General features: G+C 44.6%; 1 protein-coding gene across 2 annotated transcripts in view; it reads right to left on the bottom strand.

The window, feature by feature from the left end:
* The window catches only part of ECPAS (Ecm29 proteasome adaptor and scaffold), a 3,148,361-nt gene that overhangs the window by 2,273,799 nt on the left and 849,725 nt on the right, over window positions 1-24,837 (bottom strand). For both annotated transcript variants that reach the window (XM_069630810.1, XM_069630809.1), the window contains exon 18: window positions 11,518-11,740. In XM_069630810.1, the coding sequence (XP_069486911.1) occupies window positions 11,518-11,740 (223 nt within the window). The remainder of the gene's footprint in view (window positions 1-11,517; window positions 11,741-24,837) is intronic.

The following is a 24,837-nucleotide window of genomic DNA, read 5'->3' as shown; positions in this document are numbered from 1 at the left end:
AGAATTCCCCCTTTCCAACGATACCCATTGTGTGGCATTGCTGCCCGCGGATCGGGCGCAGGGCGCGCGATCCATGGGCAGCAATGTCACCGGATCAATACAGATCAGTTTGTGACGCGGGAGGGAGGGCTACTTACTAGGTAAGCGGCCCTCTTCCACCCGTGGCCCCAAAGCATGGTGCCACAGCGACGGAGACCCCTGGGGGCAGATGATCACTGCCCCCAGGGGTGAAAATAAAAAAATAAAAATAAAAATTCGAGGGATGGGGGCGGGGGGGTCAGAGGTGGGAGGGGGTTTGGGGCCCTGGGGCCCACTAGGCCACCAGGGATAGAGGAAAAAGTGGTGTCCTTGGAAAGGGGAGGTTCTCCCCTTTCCAAGGACACCACATATATGAGGCATTGCTGGTCCCGGATCAGCGCAGTGCGCTCGATCCGTGACCAGCAACCCACTGGGCCACCATTGATCCGTTTGTTACTTGGGGGGATTTTTCCGGAAATGGTGTCCTTGTAAAGGGGAGATTCTCCCCTTTCCAAGGACACACTGTGTGACAGCATTGTTGCCCGCGGATCGGGCGCAGGGCGCTCGATGCGCGGGCAGCAATGTACACTAGACACCAGGGATGTCTTTGAATGCGGGGGGAGGTGGGGGCTGCTTACAGTAAGCAGCCCCCCCCCCCGGTCCCCAAAGCATGGAGACACATGTGTACAACCCTGGGGGCAGATGGCTGATCATCTGCCCCCAGGGAAGGGGGCAAAATAAAAAACGAAAACCACAAAAACAAAAAGGGAATTTTGGGTGGGAGTGGGGGGGCCACTAGCCACCAGGGATATATTTTACAGAAAAGGGGGGTGGCCCTCTCCCCCTCACCCTGAGGGGAAATGGGGGCACCCCTTGTAGCCCTCCCTGGGGGCAGATATCTGCTCCAAGGAAGGGGCATTTGACCCCAGGGAGGGCTGCATGAGATGGCCCCCTCTTATCTGCCCCTATGGTGGGCTGAATGAGAAGCCCCCCCGCATTTGGTGTGGGGGGTAGAGGGTCACCCCCCATTACATTAGAAAATTACCTGGCGGTTTAGGGTGCCCCTCAGCCCGCCCTAAAGTGTAGTGTACCATTTTTCATTTTTTCTTTTACGAAACTTGCCTTGGTGCAGAGGGGCACATTGGTGTGCCAATCTGGCGCCGGGGTGCCCAAACCTTACTGCCCCACCCACTGGGGGGCCTGTCCCACCATTTTTGGGGGCCCTCTCCCCCCACCCTAAATGGCCGTTTGTAGGAGGCCTGTATGAGGTGCCCCCGCCACCCATTTGGGGCGAAGGGGGAGAGGGCCCCCCAATGGGTGGGGCAGCAAGGTTTGGGCACCCCGGGGCCAGATTGGCACACCAATGTGCCCCTCTGCGCCAAGGAAAGTTTCGTAAACAAAGAAAAAAATGGAAAATGGTGGAACGCTTTTTAGGGGGGGCTGTGGGGCACCCCAAAGGGTCTGGGAATCTTCTAATGGGATGGGGTGTTGACCCCCTCCCCCCAGCCGCAATGGAGTGGGTGCCATGTCATGCAGCCCTCCCTGGGACCAGATATCTGCTCCTAGGAACGGACGCCTGAGCCCAGGACAGCCCCCCCCATTATCTGCCCCTTGGGAGGGCTACAGGAGATGGGCCGCCCCTCCAATTTGGCCATGTGTGGATTCCCACGGATGTCCTCTTTTGGGAAATGTGTGGGGTTCCCTGTTTTCCTTGCTGGCTTGGACACCCTAGGCCCCTATCTGTATGTTGCGCTTGTCTGGAGAAATTGTCAAATTCAGGTGTGAAAACAGACTTAGGGTTATCTGTGTTTTAGGCTTTCCCCTTGGCGCCCAGGTATGTGCACCTACACGCGAGGTACCGTTTTCATCGGCATACCTGTGGGAATGCGTGAAGGTATAACATTTTTTGTTTTTGTGTGGTTTTCATAACGTTTTGACCCATTTGCTGGTGCCCTTTGTCACACAACCCTTTAATTTCCCAAATGTGACCTACATTTAGTCGCTGCTTTAGGCACCATACACTTTAACCTGCACACGATACCTACCCTTGAAAAGGTCTGCCTGTGCTCTTTCAAAAAATGTGTGCTTGCCGTTCCTCACCACATTGGTTTTCACGATTTACACATGCAAAGTGCGTCTGTTCAGGCCGTGAGCGTAAAACTCCTGTGTACCATGGCTCAGTGTTTGGCTTGTGGTACTGCTTGTTTTGTAAAACACTACAAAAAAATGTGGGCTTTCCTAACTGCAAGAGTCGGGGGAATGTAGCGGAGCATTGCTTTTCTCAAAATACATAGAAGCCATTGCCGTACCAAGCCAACCATGTCCAACACATACCTTTTTTTCGGTCATTTTCCCACTTTTCCCCCAATCTATGGCATTTTCCCCTACCTAGTGTTTGCCTGACCTATGCAAATCACCCCTTGCTAAACTTGGAATTTTGTCTACTTTTCAGAAATATTTGCCTTTCTGACCTCCATTTCGGCTTTCCTACCCTTTTCTTCCATTCCATCCATGCATGCATGTCCAATTGACAAAAATGGCCAAAATAGCCTACCTTTCACAAACCAGTTGATAACCACATCAAAATAATTTGTTTTCGTTTCCACTCAACCTGTTCTTGAAAGCAATGAAATTGGGGAATTCAGCACAGCAAACCATTTGTTCCTAGCTCTTACAAGGAAAAAACCACAGGCTTCTTTGTACATCATTTTATTGGCATTTTTTGAAAAAACCCAATATTTTCGCCTTTTTTGCTTATTTTCCCTCACCCTCCTACAGCAACCTAGGATTCCTGGGTGGCGTTACGACCACCTACATGTGGGAAAAAAGAGCCAAATTTGGCCGAGATATCTCATGTAACAAAAAAGTTAGAAGGCATTGAATGGCCACATACCAAAATCACCAAAAAAGGCCCTGGCACTGGGGGGAAATACCCAAGGCACTTAAAGGGCTAAAGGGGAAGGCCTACTGGAGTTCCAACTGAATGTCCTGGGTATGCCTATTGACATGCCCACTGAAATTTTATGGTTGATGTGGAACCCGTAAACCCCATGGAACTGCGCTAGGTCCATTAGGGGGGTAACAACTGTTTGGGGTCTTGTATGGAGCAGATGACATCATCCACATTTAGTGCTACTTTATGTGTATTCACTGCCCACTCCAGGCCCTGTATGCGGGGACTATCTCGGATTCTTAGTGCCAGCGGCTCCATGGCCATTACGAAGACCATGGGCGACAGAGGAACCTGGCAAGTGGTTGTTCACATTAACCCTGACGATAATGGAGGGAATTTGAAAGTTCGCTAAGATTAGCCTACTGATGTTCGGCCCAAAGCCATATAATGGTAAGAGAGCTTGCAGAAAATCCCAGGCCATGCTGTCGAATGCACAGCGTCTAGGGAGGTGAGTGAGAATCCTCTTGGGAAATACGGGGCCAAGGCTATTAAATTAATCACCCTCCTAATATTATCATGGGCCCCTCTATTCTTAATAAATCATGTTTGATCTGCATCTATAATGTGTGGGAGAACATCCTTCAATCTCGTCTCATCTTCCATGACCTGCATCTTCCCTGTTTCTGTAGTGACCCTCTGTCCGTCCCCAGCTCTTAAGGCACCAATATAGTTACGAGTGGACTTCTTCTTGAGTTTAGCTGCCAACAGTTTGTTCACCTTATTACGCCTAAAGTAATAAAATTGCTTTGTCGTAAGTAGTGATTGTGCTACTTTCCGGTTTGGCTATTCTAAGGTCTCTTAGCACCCATCTGCTGCCTTTATTAATATGTGCCTTTTCTTTCTCCCGTCCAGGCTATTGTCTGCCCTATTATGACGCCCCTGAGTGCTGCCTTCCCCGCGTCCCATACAGTGCGTATGTCTATCTTCCCTGTCTTGTTTTCTTGAAAATATTGGGATATTGCGTTCTCTATCGCCGTTCTCACTACCATATCCCCAAGGATATGCTCATTGAGTCTCCACTGGGGTTTTTGCTGTGGGGTCCCTGCATCCAGGTACATTTCCAGTATCACCGGGGAGTGGTCCGTAAGCGCTCTTGGCAGGATCTCTATAGTGGTGACTAGTGGTATGAGGGTAGGAGAGACAAAAACAATCTAACCTGGAGAAATCCCTGTGCACTGCCGAGAAGAAAGTGTAACCATTTTCTCCTTGATGAGCAAACCGCCACACCTTGATCAGTGTTAGTTGCCTCAATGAAGTGGTCATGGAATAGAAGTACATTTTGTCATTCGTCTGAGCCAGGGTTTTAACTATTGTTGGGTCCACCACACAATAAAAGTCCCCTCCCAGTATTACCTCACCCTCCATGAAACTCCAGACAGTCCTATTAAGCCCTTTCAAGAACTCCACCTGTTTCTTTAACGGATCATAAAATCGCCCCCAGCCGATTTCCAATTTCCAAGATCCCCTTTGACCAGCAGGTACCTCCCCTGTGTGTCCCTCAGCACATCCCTTATTCGTAGCCGTAACCCCTTAAGGACCATGATAGCCACTCCACACTTCTTCTGCCCACTCGTTGCAAAATATGCCTGTGTGTATCCCTTCCCAATCATGTGTTTTTCATCCTCCTTTAATAATTGGGTCTCTTGAATTAATGCAATATCTACCTCCATTGAGATGAGCCTCTGAAGAATAGCTTTTCCCTTTACGGGTGAATGTAGGTCCCTCACATTCAGGGTCAAGCATTTTATACTGGGGTTACCCATTGTGTATTATGTCCTTTATGTTGGTTGTGCCCCCTTGTGATGAAGTGCGAGTGCACCCACCAGGGGCAGTAGGTAGAGAACCTCTTACTTGGTGTTAGTGCATCGTGAGAAAGGCTGTGAACCGTGAACTAGAAACAATAACCCTAAAAAACAATGAACCAGAAGTTATGACTCCAACAAAACACCAACCACAATTGCACAGGCCCTTACACCTGCGCACTAACAAATCTGCCATCCGTCAATTATGATGACAGTTGAATGGACCCCCGTCTTTCAAGATGTCATCTCCCCTCCCTGTGTCTGATATTCTTTGCCAAGTGGCGTATGTACTCAACCATATATCCTCTATAGAGGTGGCTTTACCTTTTAGGAGGCCTAGGTCCAAGCCTTTAGGTTCTGCCCCGCGCCCAGGTGAAATGAATTACGTTGTCACTTGAGTCCCCTCAATCTTTGCCCGTGCAGAGTGCCACCTCCAAGAACATCCTTAGTCTCTGCCTTCTTGATTTGTCTTTGTTGGACCCTTCTTGGCTCTGGGGCACTTCTCCTTGTGCTGAGCCCTCTTGTGATCCGTTCATCAATGTTGCTGCCGCTTCTTCATGTCCGATTGCATATTTTTGGTTCTTCTACTTGCAAGGGAACCCCCAACGATATTTGATCCTCTGCGCCTGCAGCCAGGCTGTCACAACGTGCAGTTTCCGCCTATTTGCCAGGGTGCGTGGTGCCAGATCTTGGAATAGTGCAATTCGATTCCCCCGAAACTGTACAGGCTCCACCCTCCTCGCCGCCATGATCTGTTCTTTTTGCTGAAAGAAGTGGAAGAGCACATCCGGTAGAAGGTTGCGATGCTGTTGTGCAGTATACACCCTGTGCGTTCTGTCTAACTCCATCCCTGCGGTTTCTGGGAGGTCTAACAGAGTCTGAAACAGTTCCTTCACGTAGCCCCCCAGGTCCCGGTTTGATATTTCCCTCGGTATTCTGAAAATCCTGATGTTATTTCGTCATTAACAGTTCTCGAGGTCCTCCTGCTTGGCCCACATCATTTCCATTTGCTCCTCTAAGTCGAGGATTCTGTTGGTGAGTTCTGCTTGATCGTGAGCCTGCTCGCACAGTGTGTCCTCGACTTCGTTTACCCTCATTTGCAGCACTATCATATGTGAGTTTAGGTCTGCCACTATCTTCAGCATTGTTTCTTTAGTGTCCTTGATCTCTTTAGTGAGTTCTTGTTTCAGCAAGGAAAGCATCTCCACCAAGTCTTCTTTCGTGAAAGATGTTGGCGTCGCCATTCCTACTGGGGGTGGATGAACCTCGGCCATTGTTTCTTTGGGGTTAGCGGCTCCTTCCCCCTTTCCTGGATCCCCAGAAGCACCTTGATATCACCCGACCCAGTCCTGGGCCTCGCACCTCCCTTCGACATCCTCCTTGCTGATGGACTGCCTGACAGTGTTTGATTACTCACTCCCCCAAAGAGCCGGACCACTGTGCAAGCTGCATTTGTAGGGCCAAACACACCCTTAAGTGGTCTCCGTGTAACTGGCTGTGAGACTTCGCGAGGAGGAACTGACAAGATGTCGCTGACCCGAGAGTTCCAGGGCAGTGCCCGTTCACCGGACCATCACGCCCTTGTTCCACACGATTTGAACTGCTTTAATGTTTGCCCCCACCACTGGTAATCCTGAACTCATAGGCTCTTGGGGTAGATGGGCGGCTCCGTCCAGTGATTTGACTTCCTCACGCACTGTCTTCGGATTTATAACGAGGTCTACTGCACCTGACGTGCACCCCGGCAGCCCACTTCCTCGGGGAGGTCTTCACCGCCCTGATTTCCGTGTGTCTTTAGCCCCGGCTGCATAATTCCAATATGAAGCCATCACCATCCTGTGCATCGCATGTCTTTCACCTAGGCAGCCCGCTTCGTGGGGGAGGCAGTCACCTGCGTGAGCTCCCCATCCTTTACACCCAGGCAGCCCGTCTCGGGATTTGGGCGGTCACCTCCATCTGCTTCCGGGCCTTTCACCAAGGCTGCCCGATTCAGAGGTGAGGCTATCACCACCACATACTCCTGGTCGTTTACACCCAGGCTGCCCGCTTCGCTAATTAGGGTTCTCTGCCATGTGTGCACTTGACCAGTCCTTTACCCAGACTGTCCGCTGCAGTTCAGAGCCCGCCTGCACTGCGGCCATGTAGCCCTCAGCTCCGGACGGCGGCAGGCTAGAAGAGCATTCGCCCATACCGTGGACACACTCCAGATTGACTCTGCTTCTGTCCCATGTTGCTCGGGGCTGGCCTGGGATTCTGGAACCCCAGGCCTTCCCCCCCCTCTCGGGCGCATCTGTGATTCCTCTGTCCTACACAGAGGCATAGCTAGGGATCTGCCGTCACTCGGCCCCACTAGGCTTCCCGAGTCTGCGGCTCCGAGACCCGGCAGCCTCAGGTTGCACGCCTCTCAGATCTGCCCCGCACAGCCTCCGGCACTCCTGTAGACTTAAATCAGACGAATGTGCCGCAGGACGCCGGCATCTTCCGCCACTAACTCATGGGGGATGACGGAGCCGACAACTTTACACCGGCAGTGGTTTCATTTTCCTACCATTGTGCTTTTCTACTGCAGGCTGAATCCTCAGCTGCAGTATAGCACCCCTGGGTGACCATTTTGTCAAAATGGCCCCGGTCCCCTTTTTTCACCATTTTCTGTTTGTGCGGTCCTTCTTGGGTTTTACTCTGCACGCCAAGCCAGGTTTGAGCCCTTTGTTTTGCCTTTGGCAGGCATCAGTACTGAAACCCATCTCTGGCTCCAGTGTGCCTGGAAGGTCAGGAAGTGAGGGAGGTTCCTGAAACTCCCCTGTCCTTTGTCTTTAGGAATGCCTGAATGCACCCAGTCCTGATTGACTGGCTGGCTGTCCTTTGAGGACAGCCACCCTGCTGTTTGAGTGACAGCCTGGACTGTGCATGAATGGAAGAAACCTGCTTAAAAAGGGCGAGTGTTTTGGGACTAGAGGCAGAGTCGACCACTGGGAAGAACAACCAAAGAAGAAACCGTGAAAGAAGCTTGCTGCATCCTCCAGGAACTTTGAATTGCCCGATGAAGCCCTGCTGCTGTGTTGAAACTCCTTTTTCTGATCGACAAGAGAAGCTCCGGAAGGGACGACTTCTTCCCTTGGATTAGTGGGACCAACTAACCTCGAAACAAACTCCACTGGACCCTCTTCCCCGACTGGCTGTACTTCTTTGCTGCAGCAGGAACCGAGTGCCAAGGGTCGAGAAATCCGTAGTTGAGTGCAATGTCTGCAAGCCAGCCAGAGCTCCAGGAGTCTCCCCAGTACCCTCCAGAAGCAGGACAGCCAGAGCTCGATTTCCTCACCAGAGTGCAGGACTCAAGGAGTGAAGAGCCAACCGGTGTACAAGATCCGCAGTGGTGCTGTTTACCACGCGCTGAAAGTGCAGCTGATCTGAAAAGAGCCGTAGCTACTGCCGACCTCCAAATTGCTGCCGCAGGAGTCCTCCAGACGTCCTCCCTCTTGTCCCCACGGCTGAGGCCCAGGAACCCAGGATCTGCATCACTGCAACCAGACAGAAGCTAGCTGGACCACCCTTCTTCTAACCAAAGGTACTGTTCTGACGTGGGGTACTTACCTAAGTGTTTTTATCTTTGCTCTTCTCAGTTGAGACTTGCAGTAACTACTTTGCTAGAGTTGATTTCAGCTCTACCGTTCACAAGTATAACAGCTTGTGACCTTACAGTGATTGTCTACAAAAACGAACTTTGTGCAAGACTTTTCATCTAAGAAGCGCCTCGGCTCCATAGACTGTGCTCCAATTGACTGTCGCTGTCCTGGCTCCCTGCAGACTCTTCAAGTCCACTTGACTTGATATTTGTTGTCCCTCAGAGGTGATAACGTGGTTTTAAACTATTATTGCTGGGAAAGGTTTTTGGCTAGACTTCATTGGTAGATTTAAGTGCCCACAAGCTCTGAGAACCTGTTTAATCCTTTTCCTTCCATTAACCTTTCCTTTCTACAAACCTCAGAATCTACAAAGTGTAGTAGTGATATATAAACGCCATTACTGTCCTAGTTAGTGATGTCACTTCAGCATATAGGAAGTGTGTAAAAAGCATCTCTAAACAGTATCTACTAGCTTTGTGTTGATTCTAGAAAAAGTATTTTAAAGTATATTTGATTGTTACATATATTGCCCTTTTTAAAGAATGCTTATTTAAAAACTGCTGTTAAATAAATGCATAACTATTTATAACTAAAACCTTGAGTACAAGTGTTACTTGGTTACTTGTATTTGCGAATTTAATTGCTACAGCTCTAAAGCTCACATTTACCCCTCTTGAGATAAGCCTGACTGCTCAGTCACATAACCAACTTGTGTAGTACAGCATATACCAAAAGGTGGGTTACCTAATACCAAGAGGACAAGTGTTGTGTAGTCTCCCACAGGGTTACTACATCAATTCTTGCCTAACATTTGGTAGCTGTGGACGAGCAGCCAGGCTTAGTCTAGGAGGGAGGAGGGCTGTAGCGAGGCACACAGAACTCTGAGCATACATTTAGTTGAAGGAAACTCTTACTCACTTGGAATTCTATAAACAAATAGGTATTTATTTATATACACTAAGGTTTGCAGCAGCATTCAAGGAAGGTAAGTACTAGAACACAATAATATAATAGAACGGTTGCAATATTTACAGAGTTAGATACTTCGGAATAGCAATAATGGTAACAAATTACATAATCAAACCTCCTGAAACATATATGCAAACTTGCTAAAACTTTGATACCTTTTGATAATTCAGCTTAGTCTATCTTAGAAAGTCCAATCCTGTATTGTGACCGAGGGCTGAGGAAGACAGGGACAAGAAAGCAGAGTTCAGGAATCAAAGAAGCAGAGTCCAACCCAAACTCTTCGGGTTTGCAGGTTGGTATCAGTTAGGTTTCACAGGGAAAGGAAATTAGGAGGTTCAGTCACTGAACTGCCACAAGGACAAGTGTCTTAAGTAAGGTAGAGAACAATAGGTTGTCCACCCCAATGTAGCTCAAGGTAGGTCCTGGAGGGGTGCGAGGTGCAGCTATCTGAAGCAACCAGAAGCACACGATCAACAATAACTAGAAGTACAACAGTACCTTCAAGCAAGGAAGCTGATGCAGCAGGGCGGTCCCCACGGTGAGGTGACAGCAGACCCCGGTTTGGGTTTCTCGGTCTTCGCGACAGGAATGAACATCCTGGAGTGGATCTGGTGGTTGCTCGTGGGGTCGGGTGACAAGCAGAGGATCCTTTCAGCACTGGCTGGTTGGTGCCCTTTTCAAGGCTTGGGAGAAAGACTGTTGTCGTGCTGTAAACTTTGCTCCGATTCTCAGTCCTCATCTCGGCTGAGGGGACTTTCAGGAGCGGGATCCAGTCTCTGGAGTTCCACGAGGATGCCTACAAGGTGTCAGGTGAAACTGCTCTTCGGAAGGCGTTGCACCGCAAAATGGCACTGGAGCCCGGGCATTGGTGAATTATGGGCCACGGAGGTCACAGCTCTTCCAGGGAGGGTGCAAAATGCAGTTCATCTTGGGACTGGTAAGGCCCACCAGCCCAAGAGAGGAAGTTGTCCTCTTCAGAGCTTCCCTGTCGCACAGAAGTTGAGGTCGGGACAGTAGCAGTTACTCAGAAGGCTCTGGCGGTCGCTGGAAGACGCTGCAGATGTCATCCTTCATCAGAATCTTGGTTCCAGTGGTCGAGTCTGGGATTCAGCTCCAGGACCCTCTGATTTATTCAGGAACATCAGTAGAGTCTACCAATCACCATTCAAACTTGGGGGTGGCTGTCCAATAGGGACAGCCAGTCTCCCAGTGCAAACTGGCTACAGGCAGGCACACTGCAGGACAAAGACCAGGGGAGTTTCGGTCACCTCCCCCTCTTCCTGTCTTTGCAGGCTTTTCAAGTGAAGCCTGCCAAAGACAAGTCCTCACCCACCCAGCTAGGTAGAAGAAGGCTCAAAAAAAGGACAAGTCATTGAGAACAGGGCTTTAAAAGTACAGCCTCCATTTTAGGCAAATGGTGACCCTTGTGTCCCTTACCGCAGCTACGAAGACAGCTTGTAACAAAAGTCTACAAAAAGTTGTGTAAAAAGGCACACTGCCACCAGCCTGTCAAATGATCTTGTCACAGTAACCAAAAAAGCTACGGGAGAGGCAAGCAAAGGGGACATTGTTTCCCCTCAGCACTCCACTTAAGGAGGGGTGTGCTGGTCTCGCAAAATAAAATACAGGTGGGACAAAGCGTCCCCCTGACCTGGCAACATTGTGTTATCATGGTTAAAATAAAAATGGAAGCGCTAGGAACTCCCAGCAACACTTCACAGAAAGTGCGGTGTGCTGCAATAGGAAAAGGTAGACGCCAGAAAAGTTGGAGGAAAGCATAACTCTGTTAAAAAGTACCAAAAAGAAGAGGTTAAAAAGGTTCCCAGGGTCAGAATAAAAGATTGAATGCGTGTGGAAAAAGGTTTGCACTCACTAAGGAGAAACTCCCACTCAGTCCAAAAATCCAATAGTCCAGCAAAATTGCTGGGGGACACAAAAAGGGGGGAGAATTTCACACGAAAAGGAAAATCTACCTAATAGGATGTAGACAAAATAAATGGCATAGTGGCGCTCACTAAATATTATCAATTTCAAATCGAGCTTAAAGCTTATTTAAAACATCGAGAAAGTTGAAAAATAGGTCACATAATGGGCAAAACCAAAGACAACCTGTGCCAAGGAGATGCATGCTACAATGCCCTGGCTTTCTTACCGCCAACGACTGACAGCAGCTGTTGAAGAAGGTCGACATATACTTGAGCCGGGTTCATCTCTCCAGTTTTGGAAGATGGGGATGAGGAAACTGAACTGTCAGACAGTAAGCTTCTTATGTAACGTCCAATGGCTGGAGCATGATCTTGCATGTCCACTAAACTCTGTGAAGTGGGCACCACGCCGGCACTGTGGGCAAGGCACATACGTAGGTACAAAATTATCTGAAACACAGAAGGCCAAATGTTGTTAAAATAATTCAGAACGGGGATAACAGTATTTAAAAAAAAATAAATCAGGATTCATGGACCTAAACGTTAACCATGATCACGGGCTTAGCTGAAACAAAGTGGTGTATTTGTTCCAGATCTAAAGGTTTGGTGACACGCTGTTATGGTGGTTATTCAGAAACCCTATGGCGAGGGATCCAGAATACCAATCTCCCAGTGTGAGCAAAGGGTGGCCACCAATTAAGTCCACCACACTCTAAATGGTGGCAACGTAACCAAGCAATCTGGCTTCACTTTTAGTAGGGGTGAGGGCTGGTATCAAAGTACAATTTGCCGCATACAAGCACACGATAAAATAAATTATACAATATACACTGAATATAACATGTATATTTGTATACACACTCTTTAATATTAGTATTGCATTAAGTAAACACAGCTTGTTTGCATAAGTACTAAAACACATAATGCAGTATATGTAAAATAAAACAGTAAAGGGTTCAACAACCAACTTCTAAACCCGGGAAAAGTCAATCATGTTTAAGTGAAATACTATCGGGGTCACCAGGACGGAGTAGTAGTGATATGACATTCCAACAGACCTCTTAAATCTCAATCAGGTATTTAAAATACAGTAAATAGGCACATTTTAGCAAAATTGATATACACATGTCAGTACACTGAAAAAATTGCTGATTTATCACATTAAAATACAAATGGATTGCAAAGTGTACACCAGGGGTAAAAACTTAAAAATGCAAGGTACTAGTCATAAAAAGTCACTTGCCCCCTCGATTCGCCACAAACTCTCAGCAAACCATTTCTAACTAGCCATTGGCTAATGGTGAGTGCGCATTTTGAGGACTGCCATACACCCATTGTCAAAGCCCTGACCCATGCAGCAGACGTTCTTTTAGGAAAAACGTGCACCGAACTAAAAATGAAGTTTGATGCAGAACGGTTGAGGAGCTACCATTTAATATGTTTAACAGTCAGATTGACCTCATGCTTAAAAATGGGTTTGATGCATCCAAAACATTATAAAGCTACAGCACATACTGAGTTTATTGCTGCGAGTGCCAAGGAAGTAAGGAGCTTTTAACAGACTGTGGTTTGAAATGCCCATTACATAACCATTTGGAACATATGTAGTGGGGGGCAGACAATATAATGGTGTTCTGTCAGTAAATATCAGGAATGCCAGTGAATTGGCTTGTAAGATTAACTGAATTTGAGCACTGCCATGCATAAGGAATCTGAAAAACTACCAAGAATCGGTTTGCAAATGTGAACAGCGAATGGCCAGACTGGTTGTAAACCTAGTGCTTTTGACACAAATAATTCCAGTGCGAAGAGATCAGTTGCTGCGGTCCTAAAAGCAGAGAATGGTCAGCATATGATTTAATTAAATTGTTGGCCCTATAGCCTTGAATTGGCAATGCTCCCCACACTAAAGTCAGTCCCGTTCATTGTAAATGTATAAGCCCTGTGGAGAAAAGTGCAACTACGCTGCCGTTTGGGCAGTTTGGCTGGACGCTGCATGCTGACAAGGTTAAGCTGTCGGTAACGTTACACTCGTACACGTGTTTTTTTCTAAACACGACCATTAACACTTGAATATACTGTGTCAACGAGCACTCCAATTCTTCCTTTTACATTTGGCAGACTTCATTGAAGCAATTGCACAGATATTGTGGTCCACATTCCCGCCCAAAAGAATTCTGAGTTTGCTGTGCTATTGTTTGTTGGAGCCAACAAACACAGGGGGGAGAGTCGGACTAGAGCAGCTCCCGTGCCCTGCTTTGTTGGTTATCACATTTGAGGTGGAATTAAGGACATGCACCTTAGTTGCCTTGGTTTAAATACACCATTCTACATCCTGGATTGGATATGTTGCCACAAACATTAGTGGCTTTTAATATTAGCTGGCGCACGGTCCGTCTATACACGGCTAATCTTTTAATGAATGGACTTCTTTCAGGAGTTGGATATTTTGAAGTTTGAAATAGCGGTGACTCTTTATGTGGATGGTTTTTATAAAGTTTTCAATTTAATGTGATGCAGATCTTATATACACATCTATCCGTTTGTATATATTAGGGAAGGTAATATGAGTCGTAGCCCACGTTCTCATTATCTGAGGTCCAAGAAAGGGAAAAGAAATATATGTCGCCAAATCAAGCAAAATGTGGGGAAACTGTCATTGGCAAAGGGGAATGGCCCAAAACTAGAGGGAAGAAAGGGAAACGTCAGAATAATCATGACAAATACAACCAAAAATTTCGAGCTTCCCAACTATAAAAGATAAACAAAAGGAATAAGTGCCTGAGGATACTCATCTTCCTCCTACCAACAGTTCTATGATAGACAATAATTCCTTGTTGAATTTGGTACAGGATTTTAGACGGCAATCTATGGACAGATTTAGATATGTCACATGTTGAGGTCAGTATAGAAACTGGCATAAACATGAACAATGTTATAGGGTCTAATCTGTCGGCTACTCCTGACCTGGGTAAATTCGCACAAGAAGATGCTGAGGACAAGGAGGTTGATGAGTCCTGGAACGACCCTGATAATGACAGTGAAAACTCATTTAATTTGCCAATAGGCTATAGAGGTTACAACTCAGTATACCTAGGGGAAAAACTGGATGCTGTGACAACCACTACTGGTGTCCTACTTGGTTTCTGTACTAAGTTATTAGAGGAACAAAATGACATTAAGTCTTTGGTACATCAAACCATAGAGAACACCAAAGCATTGAGTATAATAGAGGAAAGCGGAGGAAAATGTCAGGCTTCTAAGAAGAATGAATCTAAGATTGAACATGATGGAATGGGTGATCTGAGTGAAATATGTTTGGTGGTGGAAAAAGACAAGGAGAGATGCCATGTACAGGAGGATGGGAAATTAATATCTGAGAACTCTGCAGTTGAAATGGTTGATAATGAAGGAAATGATGATAAATTACTGCTTCACACAGATCTAAGAGCAGAACGCGACGTAAACATAATAAAAAAAATCTCCTGTAATAGGCTAGCTATGGCCAAAGTGAGAAGGAATACATGTATAAAAAGAAATAGTGTGGCATTGGCGGTCAGAGCCCCCTCAGATGTTGAATGTGTGGAAGTAGGTAATAGATTTGAAATCCTGGAAAGTCAAAAGAAATTGGATGAAGGAAAAATTATTCCAAAAAAAGATGGGGGTTTGGAAAAATGGCTTAGAGGTAAAGAACAGGATATTGAGATGGTTGACTCGGAATATGAAGAAATCTTTGAAAATGAAGTTGAATGCTTACATTTTCCCATTTATAAAACGGCCCCAACCCTCCCAAATAGTGAAGGTGAGATATATATATATAGCTGAAATGGAACGGTTAGCAATGAGTGGAAACTCTAGAACTAGCAAAGGTACTGGTATAGCTAATATGGAGGCGACAAATGGTAACTTAGGATGAAGTATTAAGATCATTGAGAAAGTTACAACTGAGGGGAGCCCTTTTATGAACCGCACTTGGCTGTTGAAACAATTGATACAAATACCACAATTACATAATATTAAATCGATTGATATCGATACAGTTATACTACCCGAATTCGGCAGTTGGGAAAATTGGGCTATTGTACCATTTAGGTCTGCGGTTATAGTAGATCTTATTCGAGAAAACGCTAAATGTTTTTGGGGCAAGTACTTCGAGATAATAATATGTAACAAATTCACCAATCTGGAAGTAAGGGAAAGTAACTGAGCTGGGGAAGAATTAAAAAAAAAAAGAGAATGGTATTGAGGGGACCATAAGGATAAATGGATACCTGAGATTAGTTACTTACCAGCCCATTGAGAGAAGGGATGGAGAAATTAGATCACTTTACTATCATGGAGCAGTAGAGGCTTTAATTCCTTTATTCATCAGATGGTATACTACTACTGATGGAAAGTGATATATTTGCCCTCCAAGAAACTTGGGTATGCGGAGAAATGTTATTGGAGGGCTATTGTATATGGAATAAAGTAGCCATCAGAGGGGAGAAAGGTCGCCCAGTTGGGGGCTTATGTATAGGGGTGAAAAATCATATACCCAGAATGGAATATGATTATTTTGTCATGTGTGTAGCCATTAATAATGTGAGCTTGTGTGGTGAGATGTTGCTTATTAACATCTATGTGTGTCCTGGGGGTAAAAATAAGATTGATACAGGCAATATTATAAATAATACCATTGAAGGATGGCTACTTGAATCCCCGATTTTCAGAAATATGTATAGTAGGGGATTTCAATGCATATTGTGATATCACCTTGAAGGAAATGAATAGATGGAAGGATTTATGGGATGACTCTCTAAATACCATGCCGGCCGTCATGGGCAATGGTGGGTTAGATAGGAACCGTCATAAGTAGTGGAACATTTTGGCTGAAACTTTCATTTAATTGGGGCTTGGAATATTTGGAACCAGTAGAGGGAGTTTTAAGTGGAAACACCTGGACTAATGGTAAGGTTGATTCTCGCCTCGATCATATTTTGGGCAGCAAAAAATTAAGAAAATCCGAGTTCCTTTGAACATATAGCTACCACACTTAGTGATCATAAGGTATTAAAGGAAAAATGTGTTAATATCTCCCAACAAAGATGGGGCATAGGAAAAATTATGAATGTCCAGATCACAGCGGGAGGAAACAGGATAAAATGGTTCGAAAAGAATTTAGAGATTTTGATGAATTATTCAATATACCTTTAGATGGCCATGAGATGGCGCTCAATGGATCTAAGGACATCGGGAATCTACTGGGCTTGATTCAAAGAGCGAACTGTAAAATGAATGTTGATTCTAAACAGGGGAAAACCCATGTTAATAAATATGATTATCAGATTCAAGAACGTAAAAGAGGTCAAGAAGGAGATCAAGATGCTAAAAAGAAAGTAAGGATGAGGAGAGAAGAGCCAAAACTCAAAATATTAAGACAAGATATAAAAATTGGCTAAAGGCATACAAGCATAATATTAATAATGCTAACTGAAGGAGCATCTTTGTGCTCTGTAAAACCCACCACTCCAAAAAATGTTGGTATTTATATCAACAATTCCAACTGGAAGAAGGAAATAGTGAAAATAGCGAAGTGGGACAGGATACTCCGGTACAATATATTTCAAAAACTTTTAATGAAGACAAAAGGATAGAAGACCCATATAAAAATGGCTGGTTATATGAGAAACAGAATGTTCCATATAAAATCACTGACATTTTAGAAATAATAAAAAAAATGAAAGCTTCTCGAGCCCCGGACCCTGATGGGCTGGCCAATATTGTAATTAAACACAATCTTAGGAAATGGGCACTGTTGTTATACCAACTTTCTCTGGGATCTGGGAAAAGGGCATTGTTCCGGACAGCTGGAGAAAAGCTGCAATTGTTCCTATTTTTGAAAAAGGGGACCGATAGGGCCCTGATAACTACCGTCTTCTTACAATGGCAGATAGCAGTTGTACGATTTTTTGCTCTATGCTGGTTGATAGTATAAATAAATGGAGTAAAACAGAGTATATCTTGCCCATATTACAAACAGGTTTCTGAAAAGATTATAGCAGTTTGGATAACTTGACCATGTTAAATCATATTATTTCAGATACTATGGATTATAAAAGTTCAAGGTTGTATGCATGCTATATTGATTACTCCAAAGCATTAGACTGCATGGATAGGGATCTTCTTTGGAAAACATTGAGGGATAGAAATCTTTGTCCCAGAATCCTCCATTTCCTTAAGGAAATGTATAGAGATACCACGTTTGTGGTTAGTCTGGGTAAGGGGGGAAAATATATCACCAGATATTAGCACACACTTAGGCCTTAAGCAGGGAAGTGTGACATCCATCCCCAGTGTTATACAACCTGTATGTGTCAGACATATGGGCTAGATATGCTACTACTAACAATTACCCACCCAAAGTAGGAGGCAAGGTTATTTGTGGGCTAATGTATGCTGATGATACCATCCTGTTAGATAAAACACCAGTAGGATTACAAAGGATGTTGAATGAACTTTACCTCTACTACAATAAAAATAACTTCAGTATTAATATCAGTAAACCGAAAACAATGGTTTTTGGGGGAGCGCAGAGGAATGGGGAAAAAATATTTTCAAATGGTATAGTAATTCTATCATATTGGAAGTGGTGGACATTTATCCCTATTTAGGTGTTCCAATTATGAACACCCCTCCCCCCCCCCCCAAGGATTTTTCCAAGAAGTAGTGGAATCTAAAGTTACTAAGAAGTGGAATGTTGTACGACGGTATATGACAAGTAGGGGGGTTATTCCACTGAAGGTTATTTGGATGTCTATAAAAGTTGTATAATACCTGGGGTACTTTATGCACTGAAGCAGTGGAGGGAAAATGTGTGACTAACCTAGGGAAATTAGAGGGGAAGTTATGGAGACCACTGCTGGGCCTCCCCGGGGTTACTCCGATCGAGGCGATAAGGAGTGAATTGGGTCTTACTTCGTTGGAGACCCTGTAGAAAATAAAGTGTTGTAAACATTATTTTAGAATTATGTTGGGGGAAGAAGAAAGTCTCTTGAGACTTATTGGAAGGGGAAAGAAAAAATGAATACCCATATTTAATGTTTAAAAAACACTATTCTTTTTTCTTAATGAAATTGGTCTGAGTATTTCTACTGAGAATAAGGAGGTTACTATGTTATTTAAAACTCTTAAGGGAAAAGCATTAACCTGGGACTTGTGTAAAAATATGACATACCTTTACACTAAGAAACGATACGAAGGATATGCCCTACAGGGTTTAAAAGCTGCTACACCAAGAGAGTATCTGTTAAAAAAGGGAAAAAGAGAGATTGTGAGATTTATCATACAACTCCGTTTTAATATTCTCCCATGTAAAGAATATACTGGCGCTTGGACAAAGATACCCTGGGGAGAAAGATGGTGTAGGCATTGTAACATTGAGATAGAAACCATTAGACATACTCGCTCAGTGCACGAAATTACATGAATGGTATTTTAAAGGATATGGATATCTGGTTAGAGAATTAAATATGATAACATCGGACCAGTTTTGGTCGATCTATGAGGCAGAAATAATGGCATATATTGGAGCAGCCTTTTATATATGGAAGAGAGCAATTTTTCAAATGATAATATTCAATATTTTAAATTTCTGATTTATAATTGTCTTTTTAATATGCGACTAGTAGTTCATTTATTGGATGTATTGTTATTTATTAATTATAAGAAAACCTATGTAATTCTCCTACATAAATTGTCAGACAGTATACATGAACCATATGTCCACAGAATTCAGACTGGTTTCCTCTCTTAATTTTGTTTGTTCTGTGTAAATATGATCTGCGAAGGATGAATTGATACTGTAATAATGTTTTAAATAATCGGAAATGTTGTTATGTATGTAGGAAAATTGATTTATAGATGTATATGTGATATTGTATAAGGTTTGAATTAACAAAAAATGTATAGGATGATCTTCCGATGGTTTGGAAAATCTACCATTTCAGTCCCAAAAGTAAACACAAGTTGAAAGCTATTGGCACAGAGTTGAGCTGTGCTATCAGGACAACTGCTGGCTGCCTCACATAATTTAGGCATTAAGTCTGATCAGGGTCATACGCTGCTGTACACCATCACATGGAGCACATTGCCTGCTCTTCCAAAAATGCTGACATCAAGCGGCAGGCAAAGCATGTTGGTCAAAACATAGAAAAGAGCGTTTATACGTTTCTATAATTTTTTACATGACCTTTTCATGGGTCTCGAAACTCAGCTTGCACGACAAAAACCACTGCTTTCAAAGGCTGTTGCAACAATTGCAAATTGTGTATTGACAATAAGAAATATGAAAGGAATAGCCTACATCAGAAATGGATCATGGAAAGCCTTCTATAATACATGGATTCACAGCCAGAACCAGGCCCACAATCTGCTCAACGGGCACCAGTTGTTTCGTGAAAGGGCTGAGCAGTCAAATAGAACAAGCTGTTCAAGTTACGGTTAAGGAACAAGAAAAGAGAAGTGGAAACATAATACATCTGATGATTCAAATAGTTTTCACTTACTTCTGTGATGACCAGTAAACACTGTTTAGTGTGCTTTTATAGAAACCTTTTAAAAACAGCAGTGAAATCTTGGTGCAATGCAACATAAATGGGAAATTTCAAACAGCTACTCAAGGGTTCGTTTTTGGACAAATCCTACAGTGGCTTATGGGAGATCATACTAACAAAAACATATTGAACTGGTTTTAAAAACATTCTGAAATTATTACAAATTATACTATTCCTGACAATATCAACTATACAAAGTGAGCAAAGAGCTGCTGCGTGAAAATGAAACAAAACCAAGTTTTGCAATTCACTTGACGTGTATTTGATAGAATAGCTTGAGAAAATGAGTTCAGATTCCTTGTCTGGACCAATTTGATCCAGATACCTTTGTCAAGCAATGTCTTTGCTAGGGTAAAACACAGTGAATGTCAAATTACACTTCCTGGGCAAAAGATGCCAACATTCTGACCATGGGTGAGGTTAGGAAAGATGTTCTCCCTCCATAGTTTGCTATGGAACCCCATTGCTTTTGCTCTGTTTTAATCCCTTTGTGTCTTTTTGAAAGGGAGTTAAGCCTTCAGCTTCACTTCCCCTTTGCTCATTTGTTATGAGGAAACTGACTAGTCTTTCAGACTATCAGTACTGGGAAACGTTTTCCCTTTTGATTTCTTTAACCTTTACATTGCGCATGGCACCTTGCAGTGCAGTGGGGATACTTTGCATCACCCTAGCTTTTTACACATGAGATTGTTGGTTACTTTATATGTACTTAAAGACAAACATGTGGTAGCAGTTACATTTTTTTACTGTTTTAGCATTATTTGTGTTGTGCACATTCACGTTAAGCGCATATTGGCAAATAAACGTGGCTAGTGCCCTAAAATGGCAATGCCACGTGATTTTCGTTTAGCCTTCTTTCTGCCTTCTCAGGACAGGAACGTCCTTTTATGATCATGCACTTACATGAGGAAAGCTGCCATCAGTGTGGGCTAGGGAGTATTTGAGTGTGTGTGGCCCAGGAACGGGGCTGGTAATGTCTAGTCCCAGTCCACATAACTGATGTCAGAAAGTCCGCTACTGGACCAGATGTTAAACCAGTAGTTGTCCCTGATTGGACAATTACTGGCTGTTTAAAAGGTGCAGATCCTTATGCTCGGTGGGCTTGGACATGCTTCCAACTCGGATTGTGGATAAGGGGACTGCTGCAGCCATTCTTCAGATCTTTGTTGGCACCAAGGATCCTTCAAAGAAGAGCAGCCAGTTAATTAAGTATTAAGATGGATTTCTAAAATCTGGCCACTGGACAGATTCTAGGAGGCCACCCTAGTTATAGTGAACAGGGCAACTCAGAAGTTAGTGTGGCAAATAATGGGATTCAGTCACTTCTCTTAAGGGGGGATCCCTTCTTGTGAGGCTAGGAAGGTGAGCCCGCTATGCAACATTCTCCCTAGGGGTTGCGGTGAGCAAGACCTCACAGGTAGAGACTCCCCCTCTTGGAAATAAAGAATCCCTTTCCAATGAGGAACTCCAATTTCATTATCCTCAAGCACCCAGTCCAACCCCATCAGTTGACAGACAACCAGACTCCTCTTACATATGTTAATGTAATGACAGAAGAAAAGTATCTGCCTGGTACTGTGGTGAATAAGGACAAAGGAGTGATAAAGAATGCCTGTCTGTCAAGCACTGAGATGACTATCCCGAGAAGCTGGGGAAGCCCCAGCATTGTATAATAGAAGTAGGAGGAACAGGAAAATGGCAGAACGAGTCCCAGGAATAACAAACCAGCTTGAGATGTGAAAAACTGGTGATGCGGGGGGAGAACGCTGCTTCACCTGGCTACATGCAGCGGGAGAGAGGAAGTTCCTGCAGTGTACAAAGTGGGAAACCGGCTAGAGGAAGTCGGTCCCACGGTTATTATTCCCAGGAGGGACATCCACAAAGGGATAAGGAGAAACCTCATACTGAAGGTGCTCAACCTAAAGCACAACAAAGACAATCACAGGAAGGTTTGTTAACAGACAAAGGAAACCAAAGTGAAGGAAAGAGAAATGAGGGTACCAAGAAACCCATACCCTCTACTTGCTGATACCTCAAATGTTTCCAACAAAGTCAAGTGTTTGGATCGATGAGCCGTCCTGACCGAAGACTGAAAAGAGTCAGCTGCAGACCAGGTGATGCAGCCCCAGTACAACAAAGAGGGGAGAGAGGGGAAAGAGAGAGAGAGAGAGAGGGGAGAGAGAGAGAGAGAAAGGGGAGAGAGAGAGAGAGAGAGAGAGAGAAAGGGGAGAGAGAGAGAGAGAGAGAGAGAGAGAGAGAGAGAGAGAGAGAGAGAGAGAGAGAGAGAGAGAGAGAGAGAGAGAGGAGAGAGAGAGAGAGAGAGAGAGACTCTATTCACCCAAGTGGCAAAATCATAATAGTGAGAATCATTCAGGGACTCCTACTCATCCCAGTGAGTGGCCAGATCATAAGCAGAACAAGATTCAAATATGGTCTCCACCTTCATGTTTCAGTGAGGAGTTAAATAAAAGAAAGAGTTGTTGTGAACATTTATTTGTCCATCCTAAAGAAGAAATTAGGATTGTGAGGCATAACCCATATTCACAGACTTGGTCAAGAAACAAAGAAAGCCCAGAGAGGAACTCAAAGAGTCAATGGACCAATATAAAAGGGCCTAGAAAAGCCCCTTGAAGAAACTGAAGGACTTATTGCGAGAGATTGCAAAAGGCTATTTTAAGAGTCCATATCAAGGAGAGCCTTGGTGAAAAGCAACCCAGGAGAAGGGAGCCATTCTCTTGGTCTTTTATTTGTGTAGTAAAGTCATAGTGGTAGGGTCAGCCTACCTTAGTTTGGATGGAAGACAGACTTTGATTGTAGACTTCAACACTGATAACGAGCACCCTAGTTCAGATGTGCTAGTTAGGGAAACCCTTAGGATAGGGAAAGCTAGGCATTTTTCGTTATTTTCCAATAAACGTTTTGAAAATGGAACCTATTAGTCTGTCTCCTCCATCTGACCTACCACATTAGCCAAAACCCAAACAAGGGAGCAATGGAGAGCTGTCAAGGCTATTCTCAGGAGTGTGTGTGAGGTAAGGGGTCCACAATGAGTCCACACAGTGAAGTACACCAATTAATTTGGATAGGAATGCATAAAAATACTATATCTATTCTAGGCCTCAAACACACAAAAAAAAATAAACAAACAGGTAATGATATCGCAAAACACTCAATAATAAACATATGTACAGTCACCATAGGTTCTTCAAATTCATTTGATCACTTAAATAAATAGAAGGACCAAGTAAAGTGATGCTGTAAGATGGAACAAAGTCACAAGAAGTCCTGTCCCTATGAAGAGTGGGGCGTTGTGCACTAAAGTCACAATGCTTCGCCGCAGAATGTGTCTGATTCTGTTAAGTACTTGGGTCGGGGATTGTTCAAAAGAAGAGATGCAACAGGGTTGCCAGGTAAGTACAATGTGTTCTTTCAGGTTTAACTGCTCAGGTGCGACAACCAAAAAGCATTGGGGTGAAAGGATACAAAGAGTCTTGTTATCCTATGGAGGGCAGAGGGAGACAAATGCTTTGCGCTAACTTACCCCCCTGGCTCTGATTTTCCCAGAAGACTGGATGGGTCGACGGAGGGCTGCTGGCGGTTGGATGTCCCACCGTTGATTCTGGTGATAGGTGCCCAGGAGCTGCGGGTGCAAGGATTCCTCCGGTCGGGTCCAAGAGCAAAGTGCAACCCTTGGCGATGGAGAAAGCTGAAAGCACTTATGCAGCCCTCTTCAGGACACTTCACGGGACGGGGAAGTCGAATCCCAGTGACTGCCACCGCACACAGAACACAGCAGGCCTGTATCCAGCCAGATGTAGAAGACTTTCCAGAGCAGGATTCCTTGAAGCTGGGAGGCTGAAATTCTGCAGGAAGGTGACTTTCACTACAAGCTGGCAACCACTGAAGTTCCAGCCGCAAACAGGGTGACGGTTCTAGTGAGGTAGACCATTGAAGAGCTGGTCAGTCCACCGGGTGGTCCAGGGACACTTCCGAAAGCTCAGAATAGCTGGATCCTGGTGTGCACGTCAAGACTGGTGTATCCCACCAGTCCAGTGGTTGCAAATCAGGAAGTCCAACAGGGCTTCTCCAGGCCAGACGCATGAAGGGATGCTGGGTGTTTTAACAAGTCTTCTTGGATCTTCCGTCAGCTGCTCTACTACAAGGGATTCTTGGTTCCAACGCTGATCTCAAGAAATGGCTGCCGGGAATCCTGTTCTTATCCAAAATCCACACTGGAAGCAAGTCCAAGCCCACCAATGGTAAGGATATGCAGCATTCAAACAGCCAGTATTCGTCCAGTCAGGGACAACAATTACCCATGACTGACTGAAAAACATACACACACTGAAACACACACACAGACACACACTGAAACACACAGACACACACTGAAACACACAGACACACACTGAAACACACACACAGACTGAGACATACTGAAACACACACACACACACAGACTGACACACACAGACAGACTGACACACACAGACAGACTGACACACACAGACTGACAAACACACACATACACACACACACACAGACACACACACAGACAGACTGACAAACACACACAATTTCCTGACCTGGTAAGGAGAAAGAAGGCCAAACTACAAAATGGGCAAGGAACATGTGAAAATCTCATGGCATGGGCATTTTAGGGCACTAGCCATGTTTAATAGCCATATGCGGTAAATACGAATGAGCACACTAGAACGAACACAAACATTTTACAAATATAGTTGCAGCCACCAGCTTGTCTTTGGCACAGATAAAAGTAACCAAAAATCCCAAGTGTAAAAATGTAGGTTGATACAAAAGTATCCGGAGGGGAATGCATTGTAAGAGGCTGGGTGCAATGTTAAAAAGTAAAAGGCAAAAAGGGAAACTTAGTTTCCCAGTACTGATAGTCTGAAGGACTGATCAGTTTACCCATAACAAAATGAGCAAAAG

Source organism: Ambystoma mexicanum, chromosome 6q, assembly GCF_040938575.1.
Source record: "Ambystoma mexicanum isolate Mex_15411 chromosome 6q, UKY_AmexF1_1, whole genome shotgun sequence".
Taxonomy (NCBI): Eukaryota; Metazoa; Chordata; class Amphibia; order Caudata; family Ambystomatidae; genus Ambystoma; species Ambystoma mexicanum.
The sequence above is the reverse complement of the archived record's forward strand: the minus strand, read 5'-3'. Positions and strand labels throughout refer to the sequence as shown.